The following is a 12107-nucleotide window of genomic DNA, read 5'->3' on the forward strand; positions in this document are numbered from 1 at the left end:
GAGATCCGGAGGAAGAGCGAGAAGGGAGAACGAAGGGGCGCTGTGCACCGAGAGAAGTGGGTGCAGGCAGCCGCGTGTGGTGGAGTGAAGGGCAGGTGCCTAGTGCGTCCGCCAGGGGTGAGGAGGGCACCGCGCGACGTGTGGTTTGAGCCTTCCACAATGACGTTTCCTGCAGTGGAAAGTAGGGTAAGGGCGAGAGAGGGAGAGGGAGAGAGAGAAAGAGAGGGAGAGGGAAGGGGAGTGGAGGGAGAGAGAGAGAGGGAAGGGGGAGGGAGAGGGGGAGAGGGAGAGAGGGAGGGGGAGGGAGAGGGAGGGAGAGAAAAAGAGGGAGAGGGAGGGAGAGGGAGAGAGGGTGGGGGAGGGAGAGAAAGAGGGAGAGGGAGGGAGAGGGAGAGAGGGTGGGGGAGGGAGAGAAAGAGGGAGAGGGAAGGGGAGGGGAGGAAGAGAGAGAGAGGGAAGGGGGAGGGAGAGGGAGAGAGAGAAAGAGAGGGGAGGGGAGGGAGAGAGTGAGGGAAGGGAGAGAGGGAGAGGGAAGGGGAGGGGAGGGAGAGAGAGGGAGAGGGAAGGGGAGGTAAGGGAGAGAGAGGGAAGGGGGAGGGAGAGGGAGAGAGAGAAAGAGAGGGGGAGGGGAGGGAGAGAGAGAAAGGGAAGGGAGAGAGGGAGAGGGAAGGGGAGGGGTGGGGAAGGGGGAGGGAGAGGGAGAGAGGTAAGGGGAGGGAGGGGGAGGGAGAGAGAGAGGGAGAGAGGGAGAGGGAGGGAGAGAGGGAAGGAGAGAGAGAGAGGGAGAGAGAGAGGGAGGGGAGGGGGAGGGAGAGGGAGGGAGAGACTGGGACTCCAAGGTCAAGGTGTCAGCGGGGTTGCGCCCCCCTGAGGGTGGGGGTGCGTTTCTTGCCCCTTCCCGACTTGCTGGCTGCGGCAGCCCTTGGTGTGCTTTGTCTTGCCATGCATGTGATGCACGTGGCCACCCTGTGCCTCCATTGTCACGCGGCTGGCTTCCCTCCGCCTCTGCTCTACTTACAGGCGCACTAGTCGTGTTGGTGTTGGTTTAAGCACCACCACCCCCTTCCGCTCTGACCTTCTTTAGCTGACTCTGTCTACCATGACTTGCTAAATAAGGTTGCATTCTGCGGCTCCAGAAGGGATGTGGACTTTGAGGGGACACTGTTCAGCCCAGTGGGGGGACTGGTGATCCTAAGAGGGTGTGGGGAAGGGTGTGAACTTGAAAACTCTTCTAGCGAGGCAAGGATGAGAGAGAGGGGAGAACCCAGGAGCTCTCCCGACGCGCATAAACTGGCTCAGTTCAGGAAGACCTGACACCGTGAATAGAGGAATACCGGTCTTTTCAGAGTTTTAAAATGGTTTGCGCTAGCATTCATTCCATAATTCCTGTTACATCGTTCACCGTCTCCCACTCAGTATTTTGAGTTTGGTGGTGTTCTTTCTGTAAGAAGGCTGCAAATTAGGAAGCCCGCCCTGAGGATATTTGCAGTCCTATTTCAGTCCTGTTAAACCTAGAGAATGTTGTGCCCTTGTTTCCAGATGGGAATAAAGACCGATGGCTTGAGGTTGAAATCAACAGCACCATGCAGTGCGGGGCAGGCCATGGGTTGTGACTCGCTCTCTGGCACAGCAGTCCTGCCTGTGGGAACGCATGCCAGGGGAAATACTGCCTGACTTGCTCTGCTGGGTAGCCCGACTTAACAGTGTATGGAAGGAGGAGGCTCTTCATCCGCAAGGGGATAAGCAAAGCAGTGAGCTTCGTTTCTCCCAAACCTTCCAGAAACATCCGTCGGAGGAAGCCAGGCCCTAGTAGAGGATGGGCTATGGGATCTGAGGCTGCCAGTCCCCCCCACCACACACACACTACAGGTTCCAGTTCTTTCTCTGCTGCCTGGTGGCGCAGGGACATGGGCTGACTTCCTTTTTTGGCATCCATGTGAATCCAAAGGAAAAGAATTATCTTAAAAAGCTGAGGAGAGAACGGGTGGTCTGAAAGCTCCCGTAGATGTGTGGTTTAGGAAGAGAAAGGAAGTGACTGAGAGAGCCACTTGGCATTTGGAGCCTATGCCCCCATCCCCAGGGAGGCCCCTTGCAGTGTGGCTCCAGTCTGCCTGGAATGTTTGACTAGAATGACTGACTGTGCATGGGGTTGACTGGGTTGACCCCTGTTTAACTCTGTAGGACCCCATTCTGTCTTAGCAGACAGCTGGGAAGGAGGAGGACAAGGGAAGGCAGTGCTCTCTCAGTCTTCCAGCTCGGGTCAGCTGGCGAGATTCAGAGAGATTGGAAACCACAAAGAGGAAAAGCAGACCTCTTACAGTTTTATCATAGTCTAACCTAGCGTGCATTCCATGATTCCAAGGCCAAGTCAGGAATCCCAAGACAATGCGTGACATGTGTTTACCATGTGAGCGATCTGGCGTTATTTCATAGGAAATAGTCTATTTCTTATATATCACACTCTGGGGAAAAACGTCCCAGCAGAGGAAACACAAATAGCAGATGCCCTGGGGCTCCTGGCCTTGTGGCTACCTCTCTCTGAATGTGTGCCTCTGTCCACACAGCCTTCTGCTGGGCGTCTTTCTGTGCCTTCACACGACCCTCTTAGAAAGCACCATCCTTAGGCTTCGGGCCCACTCTAAGTTGGTGTGACGCCATCTTCAGTCCATTACACCCGCCAAGATCCTGTTTCTAAGTTAGCTCATGTTTTCAGGTTCTGGGTGGACATTAATTTCCTTTTTTTTGGGGGTGGGGGGGCACTGTTGAACCCAGTCCCATAGACTTGTGTGATCAGATTTCCCCAGAGTGAGCCAGCATCAGGAGACCTGCTATAGGAAGGGCCCAGCGTCCCGTGGAAGCCGAGGCAGAGCATAGGGGAGGGAAGATGGAGAAATACAGAGAGGAGAGTGACCCAACAGGGTCGCTGGTCTGGGTGGGGTTTGTTGGCCTCTGACGCCAGGAGAGGCCTGAGGGGACGGCTCAGGGTCGCCTCTGAAAGCACCTCTCCTGCTTGCTTCTGTTCTGTGCAGCTGAAAACCAGGCTTGTGCCTCAGAAAGGCAGCGGGCCCTGTCCAGACTCTACCATGGGGCTCCGGGCGACCTCCGCCAGCGCGACTTGGACTCAGCGCTGGGGGAAGGACAGGTCCCTCCGGGAGCGGCCGGCTCTGCCGCGTCCTGCCCACCCGCGATCAAGGAGCTCTTTGTGGACTCTGGGCTTCTCCGCCCCATGGTGGAAGGGCAGGAGCCAGCGTCTGCCGCCTCTGGAAGTCTCCTCAAAGATGCCGTCCGAGCGGTTTTTCCCTCCCGAGAGCTGGCTCGCCTCGCCCTTCGGTTTACCACCAACCCAAAGCGACTGCAGCAGAACCTCTTTGGAGGGAAGTTTTTGGAGAACCTTGGCCAGTTTAACATGTCTGGCGCTCTTGGCACGAGAGGCACTTTCAACTTCAGTCGGTTTTTCCAGCAACTCGGACTGCCAGGCTTCCAGAACGGAGGGGCCGTATCGGAGTCCAGTGCGACCGCAGGACCTCCCAAAGCCTCGCCGCAGGGTGTTGCTATGAATGAGCCCATTGTGGGCAGCTTTGGCTCTGAAGTCAACTTGGAAGAGAACCAAAAGGCCCTGAAGTTCCTGGCTTCTCTCTTGGAGCTCCCCGAATTCCTCCTCTTCTTGGAGCATGCTATTTCCGTGCCGGAAGACGTAGCCAGGGATTTAGGTGATGTCTTGGACATGGTACTCAGCAACCAGACCTGCAGGCAGGCACCTGGAGGGCTATTTGTCCCAGCGTGCACGGCAGAAGGAAGCTATGAGGATGTCCAGTGTTTCGCTGGAGAGTGCTGGTGTGTGGACTCGGGGGGCAAAGAACTTCCTGGCTCGAGAGTGAGAGGTGGACCACCGAGGTGCCCCACGGAGTGTGAGAAGCAAAGGGCTCGCATGCAAAGCCTCATGGGCAGCCAGCCTGCTGGGTCCAGCTTGCCCGTCCCTTCTTGCACCAGCGAGGGACTTTTCCTGCCTGTGCAGTGCTTCGACACGGAGTGCTACTGTGTTGATGCTGAGGGCCAGGCTATTCCTGGAACGCAGAGTGCAGTTGGTGACCTCCAGCAATGTAAGTCTGTTGGTTGCTCTGTTTATAGATGCTTAGAGCATTTAGGCCTTGACCCGATGCATTGCAGAACAATGAACACACACATGGCTGAAGCCCAAACTTCATTTCATGACAAAATTAGCTACTTAAATGAAAAATTCGCCAGGAAAACTTGGATAATGTTCATTATTCCAAGGTCTATTGGGTCTAAAAGAACTGCTACGTACATTTCTGTATTTCCAGTCAGCAGGTGCTCATGGGGTGCCCTCTGTCTAGACAGTGTTCGCACGTTTAAGGCGGATGGTATTTCTATGGCTGTGTTAGGTTTTAGATGGGGGTTGACAGTAAGTGGTTTCATCTTGGTTTTTGCCAGCTTATTACATTTTTCAAGCTGAAATACCCGTTCCCTGTTCCTCCCCAGGCCCCAGCCCCTGCCAGCTGCAGGCTGAGCGAGCTTTCCTTGGGGTGGTGCAGGCCCTCCTGGCCAACTCCAGCACGTCAGCCCCTCTCTCCAGCATCCACGTGCCGCAGTGCCGTGCCGACGGGGAGTGGAGCCGAGTGCAGTGCGATGGGCCCCCCGAGCAGGTCTTCGAGTGGTATGAACAGTGGCGGGCTCAGAACGCTGAAGGCCAGGAGCTGAGCCTTGCTGAGCTGCTAATGAAGACCATGAGCTACAGAGAAGCAGCTTCCGGAAGCTTCCATCTCTTTCTTCAACGTCTCTATGAGGCTGGCCAGCAAGGCGTCTTCCCGGTGCTGGCTCAGTACCCTTCCGTGCAAGATGTCCCCCTGGCAGTGCTGGAAGGGACGCCGACTCAGCCCGGGGAGAACATCCTCCTGCAGCCCTATCTCTTCTGGCAGATACTAGATGGTCAGCTCAGCCGCTACCCAGGGCCCTACTCAGACTTCAGTGAGCCGCTGGCGCACTTGAACCTTCGCAGCTGCTGGTGTGTGGACAAGGACGGTCGAGAACTGGAAGGAACACGGGCTGAGCCGAGCGAGGTCCCAGCATGTGAGTTAACTCGTGTGAAGAACTGAGCCTGCGTGGTTTAAAAGCAGACGTCTCGTGGGAGGGTACTGAGTGTCCGAGGGGTCTGGAGGTTAAAGGTAGCCAAGGACATCGCTTCGACACGTGGGTGGGAGAATCCAGGCTCAGCGAGGGCACAGGACTGCCCCCAGGCAGATGGGCAGGTATTGACAAGGTTGACATAAGGAAGACATCTTTAAAATCTTCACGATTGGTTAGGTCAGCGCTTTTGATTTTTGTTGCAGATCTTACGTACACCTAGCATCGTCTATTTTTTTTAAACATTTATTTATTTCACTTGAAAGTCAGAGTTACACACAGAAAGAGAGGCGGAGAGACAGAGTAAGGTCTTCCATCCGCTGGTTCACACCCCAATGGGCTGCAACGGCCAGAACTGTGCTGGTCTGAAGCCAGGAGCTTCCTCAGGGTCTCCCACATGGGTGCAGGGGCCCAAGGACTTGGGCCATCTTCTACTGCTTCCCCAGGCCATAGCAAAGCTGGATCAGAAGAGGAGCAGCCGGGTCTTGAACTGGCATCCTCATGGGATGCCGGCACTGCAGGTAGCAGCTTCATCTGCTGTGCCACAGCGCTGGCCCCAGCATTGTCTTAAAAGCAATGAAGGCCCAGGAGTGGATGGGTCCTGGCTCTGTCCTCCTATGGTAATGCTTTAGTAATCTCTCATGTGTTAGGTGTACTGATGGATTAATCAACAAGCAGAATGCACCTGGGTGCTAAGGGCATGAGGAAAAGACCACGTACTGTGCCTTAACTGGCGGGAGGGATTTAATTAAGGGATGGATTGCAGAGCTGCAGATGGAAGTCTGTAAGATCTGCGTTGTGGTAGCAGATTATAGGAGGCAAAAATAGAATAAAGCTGACTTTACGTGTCTTAAGTTACTATGCCTTATTCCCAAATAGCCATACCAGCTGTTTGAGAGACCGGATTCAATGCTGGTGTGACCAAATCAGAATCTAACCAGACGTTGCTGATATTGTTAGGTGCTATTGTAACTGTTGAGCCTCGGTGAAATCTGTTTTTGCAATGCTGGCCTGTTTTCGGGGTAATATAGCAACTCATCAGACTATTTTTATATTAGCTGCATTTCAGGCTTTGGAAGCCGCTGGGTTTAGAAAGCTGGGTGGCGGGACTGTGTGGTGACAGCTTTGGTCCCTGAGCAGTTTTTATTTGTCCTGAGCATTTTGAACAGCCTGGAGACTGTACTACTAGGATTGCCCACTTGAACGCCAAGATCTAGCACTAGGACCCCGCGATGTCCCCCCGACGGATACATAGGAACTCGCATTTGGTATTGCGAGGCCTGTGGAACATTCTCCAGACCAGCGCTCAGACCTCCACAGCGATGGCCCTCTGCGTTCTGATGCGCTGAGACTGAACTCGTTCCCCGTGACATGCAGTCTTAGCCGTCTGAGATGCTGGTACCTGAAGTACCTGGTAGTAACCCAGTGTGTAGGCTCCTTGGCCTTTCTCTCGATGCTGGGCTGAGTGTTAGAATTGGGGTTGGGGTTGGGATGTGGCCCAGTGGTCAGGTCACCGCTTGGAACACTCGCATCCCATATTGGAGTGCATTGGTGTCACAGCTGTTCCACTTCCCATCCAGCGTCCTCCTAATGCCTCCTGGGAAGCAGCAAATGGAGGCCCAAGTGCTTGGGCCCCTTCCACATGCATGGGAGACCTGGATGGAGTTCCAGGCTCCTGCTTTCATCCTGTCCCATCCTGGCTGGTGCAGGCATTTGAAAAGTGAACCAGTGGATGGAAGCTCTCTCCCTTCCCACCCACCCCACTCTGACTTTCAAGTAGATGACAATAAACAAACAGAAGAACTAGGTCTAGAGAATTTTGGATTTTTAATTGAGTAACAGGGCTTTGTAGAGGACCAGGTGCACAAGATCATGCATTAGGAAGCGAATGTTAACCACCTGTGTTCAGTGTTTTACTTTTGTATTTCTGTTTTTGAAGTTAAGTGTTAACAGCTGAACTGGCCGGGAAAGCAGCCACACGTTGTGTGTTCCTGCAGTGGCACACGTGTGTGTGTTATGAATACACACCCCTATTTGGGGGTGCAGATGCACACTGTTCATTGACATGGATGGGTCGCCAGCAGTGCTGGGGGGTCGTTGGTTTGGAGCCTTGCTGCTCCAGCAGTGGTGTGGCAACGTCAGCCCTCACTCAGGAACTAGAGGCAGGATCTGGGCCCCTGCCCTGCAGCTGAGTCAGAACCTGCAGTTCTACAATTCTTGCTGCGGAATCTCATCCACCAGAAAGCCCGAGAAGTCCTTGGCTGGAGGGAGGAGCTCGAGTTGTCTGCAGTCCTGGTCCTGGTCAGCCGTGGAGTGAGCCAGAGGAGGGGCCCTCAGTAAGGCCTGGCACATAGGAAGTACTTAAATGGCAGTGAGGACAGGACCAGGACCTTCCTACATTCCCAACCCTGCCTGGGATGGAGGACTCGGGCCTCTAGGAGCAGGAGGCCACACTGCTCTCTGGCCTGACATTTTCCCTCCTTTCTTTATGTAACACGCACTTGTGCGCCACCTAGAGTGTGTTCTGTGCAGTACTGATGGGTGGATAGGAAGAGTGGGATCTGACCCTAGGAGCTGAGAAGCCAGAGGGGGCGCTGTCGAGCTATCAGCGCAGTAATCCACTGCAGGTGTGCGCACAGGGAGGCACCACGGACGGGACTCACTGGGGCCCGGGTAGAGTAACCACTTGGCACCAACTCGGGGCCGGATCTGGAGGGGTCTTTGTCCAGCCACAGAGTCCCGGCAGGCCCTCTCCGGCGGAGGAAAGAGCACGTGGCAGTCAGGGACGCTAAGAGGCTGCATGGGTGGATGTGGGCTTGGGGCAAAGTGGGAAAGAAGGACAGAGCGGCAGAAGGTAAATCGGGACCAGATTTCAAGTGCGCTCCTGTGCCCAGTGAAAGAATTTTCACCTGTCCTAGAAGAAACGGAGAACAAGTTGCAATTTTCAAATGTAAGTTTTTGTCTCAGGGATCCCAAACCGCTGGGGTTAATAGAGGAGGTTATTTGGTTGGGATATCCACTTGATCAAGAAAACAACAATGACTTCAGATTCCAGAGGCTAAGTTTTCTGCTGATCCTACACTCAAAATAATTCACTCAACACGTCTGCTTTTGAATTCACAATGTGGTTGGTGGAAATCCGTATGTCAAGGGCAGCTCTGACAGTGTGATGGTCATAAGGCCAGCATGTGCCAGACGCCATGTCAAACCCTTGCGCTGCAGCATTTCATGGAATCAGTACAAAACCCATGATCACCTGGAAGAGGTGTCCCAGCTGTGCCCATTCCACAGACAGGCTCAGCCAAGCTAGGCACATTATCCACTGTCACGCGGCTAATGAGAGATCCTTGCGTTAAACACTGGGGACAAGAATAACTTGCTACTAATCCACCAAGCCTCCTTTCAGCCTTTGCTGTCTGCCCATCTGTCCACTCACCTGTCTACCTTCCGTTTGTCCATGCTTACACTGGTGACAGCTGGGCAAGATCGCTGTTTCCAGAGTGTGACGCCTGGGCTGGAATTGAGTATCGTGTAGTTACACACAGGCGTCTTGAAGCTGTTTGGCTTCTGCGTGTCTCAGTTTGTAACCTGTGTGGTAAGGGGATAAGAATGTCGTACTGGGCTCTTGCACAGCTGAAGTTGCCCTGTGTGTCTAGGTTTCCTTGGCACAATGCCTAGTGGGAATAAACATTAGCTACTGCTGATCGTATGCAGTAGGCCCTCCATAAATGCTGAGCGCATGGAATTGTGGCAGCAAACCAGAACGTTCCAGTGCACGTGTGTGCCTGCATGCACACGTGTGCATCACAGCAGGGTGGAAGGAGCCATGTGTGCCTCGCGGATGGATCCATCTGGGATCTATTTGTACCCCTCTAGGTCCTGGTTCCTGTGAGGAAGTGAAGCTTCGAGCTCTGCAGTTCATGAAGGAAGCGGAAGAGATTGTCGCAGCTTCCAACGGTTCTCAGTTCCCTCTGGGAGAGAGCTTCCTAGCGGCCAAGGGCATCCAGCTGACCAACGAGGACCTCGGCCTCCCCCCGCTCTATCCGTCCCGCCAGGCGTTCTGGGAGAAGTCTCTGCGTGGGAGTGATTACGCCGTCCGCTTGGCGGCTCAGTCGAGTGAGTGCCGTGCCCTTGAGCTTTCTTGCTGCAGCTGCTTGGGGAAGCCAGGGCTGAACTCATCTCTGCTAAGTCGCCTTGAGGGTTTTGCCGCCTCGGTTTCTTCAGCCTGGTGAATTCCTGAGAGCGAAGAGGCGAGGCGGTTTTGTGCGCCCTGTCAGAGTTGACATGCTACACACGTCTGCCCGGGCCTCCCAGCCAAACCGTCCTGGGCACGTCTCCCCAATTTGTATTGCAGTCCCCTGGGAGCCAAATGTCTTTATGCAAATATGGAGGAGCCCAGCCCATTGTGGTCTGTTCTGTGCTTCCCACTGTTTCCTAGGATTTGGAAACACTGTGAAAGGGCAAGGGTGAGGGCAAGGGCAAGGGCAAAGGACCCTCATGTGGGGGAGCTGCTACGCTTGTGATGGCCTCTGGGCCACAGCACGGCTCCCTGCCTGCGTGGGGCAGAGCAAGCTGAGAGCCCAGCCTCCTGCCCCAGGGCAGCAGCGGCGGGATCCTCAGGCGGGACGAGTCTGGGGCTGAATCAGCTGCCCAAGTTCATCCAGGTGATAGCCAGCGGAGCCTGGCTGGGGTTCCAGCACTCTGGTCCTCAAGCCCATGCTCTTAGCGCCTCTGTGCCCTGCCAGGCTGACCCCAGGGGTGGCTGGGGGCGGTGCCAGCATCGTCCTCCTCCTCGCCCTGCAGTCTGCTCTGGCAGGAGAGGCCTGTCCCCTACAAGTTTTCTCGCTGACACCCAACTTTGCAAGGACACGTGCTTCCTCGCTGGGCCTCGCCTGAGCTCCTCAACTCTTCCAGGTTGGCTCGGCTGAGTCTCTGGAGTTTTCTTGATCTGGGTCCCAAAAGAGCAAAGCAGTCTTCCCCCTACATCAGTACCAAATGAGGGAGAATTCGCTCCAGCAGGCTGGAGCCTCCCTGTCGCTCCCCCTCTTCGTGGAGGAACGACACAGGACCCTGCGCTGTTCTTTCGTCTGCTCGGCCCTCCCCGGGTTTGCTGCTGGTTCTTCCCGGGTTGGCTACTGTCCCTTCCACCTCCGTGGAAGGGCAGTTCCCCCTGCCACATTCCCCACTTCCGCAGGGGAGCGGCACACCGCCGGCCGGCTCTCTCGGGGGCTGCATAGGTGTTCCCCTTAGATGTTCCCTCTAGATGTTCCTGGTGCATGCCGTCTCTCTCCTCCTTTATAGTCCTCCTCTGCCAATCCCAACTCGGCTGCCCACACGCCGAGTACGCTGCTCTCCTCCAATCAGGAGCAAGTCCTGCTGTTTATTGGTTGAACTGGAGGCAGCTGGGTAGAAGCTGTTTACTCCTCTCCCAGCGCCATATTGTGGGAGAGCAGATGCATAGAATAAGTCTTAATTCCAGTAACTTAGTCTAGTCCAGGTTGCTCCCCACACTCCCTGCCTTCCCAGCTGGGCTGTCGCCTGCTGCCTTGGCTTTGTTCTCTTACGGCCACGAGAGCAGCTCCCCTGTGCCGCCTGTTTCGCACCTGTCCCCTCAGCAGATTTGTCTGTGCCCTGTCCACTGTCATCACTCCAGTGCCTGGCCCAGCACCTGACGTCACGTGTGCATTGGATGGTAATTAATTAACCGTCCTTCGTGCTTCCTGGCTCTTTCTTCCTCTTCCTTCAACCCTTGCTCTGTGGCCAGGCACATCTTTCTGTGTTCCTCAGGGACCTGGGGACTTCTGCTTTTAGCGAGAAACCATTTTTAAATGTGGGGCATGGGCAGGATTGGAGGTAGTCAAACAGAGAAGTGGGCTTGGTGCCCTCTGGTGTGACCGCCTCGGTCAGGGAGATCAGTGCAGAGTGTGGGCAGAAACAGCTGGAGGAGCTGTGGGAATGTGGTGCTGGGTGGTTTGCTGGCTGCGTGACCAGCCCCAAGCTCGATGTTGCAATCGGAGGCTGTAGAGAAAAGAGGAAGGGGCTGCCCAGAGGGCCAGGGCTGCTATTTTCCCAGAGAGTCTGGGTGGGGTTTAAGGGCTCAGGTCAAGAAAGACATTGAAGGGAATAAAGTATCTTCAGCCAACAGCACATGACGGCCATGTGCTGGGCCTTGGTAAGGCTGTAGGAGAGGTTTGGGGGTCAGGGCACACAGCCATGCCTGGCAAGAGCCTCTCATTCATCCACCTGGGAAGTATGAGACCCATTCAGGTTCAGAGAGGTTGGGCAGATTGCTAATGATCACACAGAGGCTTATGTGAGTCCAGAACCCTGTGCACTGTACCAGGCTACCTCAGTGGCAGGTGCTGGGTCCCCAGACATCCTAGCTGTGGGATGGGGTATGCAGGCTCTCCCCTCTGTAGCCAAGAAGCCTGGTTCTGACAGGTGGCGAGCTGGGGAGAGGTGCCCTGTGTGCAGCAGGTGACAGCCAGGCGGCCACAGACGCGGTCACTGTCCTCCGAGATCCCTGGGAGGAGCCACAACCTCACTCCAGGCTCCAGCAGGAGTGCAGGGGAGGGCGGGGGCAGGCCGTAGACACCTGGAAGGAGGGAGGCAGTGGGGCCAATCAGACTGGAGGGTGCCAGGGGTTCCGTGTTGGCAGCAAGGCCAGACCAGCCTGCCGTGGGCACACCTGCTGTCTGCTTTTCCTCTCCTTCCCCTCCTCCTCGCCCCTCCCGACCCCGTCCTTCCTCCCTCCCAGTTATTTCCTGAGTGGCTTTTAAAAGCCAGACACTGCTCCTTAGTACAAAACAGGCAGAGATCCCTACACAGAGAGCGGAAAAGCTGGCGGAGATGAGACAAGCTGGATCCGCAAGCACAGCATCTGTGTGTCGGCGCGGAGGGTGCCGTGTGGGGAAGCCGGGCAGGGCAGGCGTGAGGGAGCTGCAGGCCGTGCGGCTCCCTTCGTG

General features: G+C 55.5%; 1 protein-coding gene across 1 annotated transcript in view; it reads left to right on the forward strand.

Annotated features, from left to right (window-relative positions):
- The window catches only part of TG (thyroglobulin), a 229632-nt gene that overhangs the window by 13437 nt on the left and 204088 nt on the right, over window positions 1-12107 (forward strand). Inside the window, exons 9-11 of the mRNA XM_051844054.3 lie at window positions 3030-4100; window positions 4501-5088; window positions 9019-9258. Of these exons, the coding sequence (XP_051700014.2) occupies window positions 3030-4100; window positions 4501-5088; window positions 9019-9258 (1899 nt within the window). The remainder of the gene's footprint in view (window positions 1-3029; window positions 4101-4500; window positions 5089-9018; window positions 9259-12107) is intronic.

Source organism: Oryctolagus cuniculus, chromosome 6, assembly GCF_051225735.1.
Source record: "Oryctolagus cuniculus isolate XC-2025 breed Fujian yellow rabbit chromosome 6, ASM5122573v1, whole genome shotgun sequence".
Taxonomy (NCBI): domain Eukaryota; kingdom Metazoa; phylum Chordata; class Mammalia; order Lagomorpha; family Leporidae; genus Oryctolagus; species Oryctolagus cuniculus.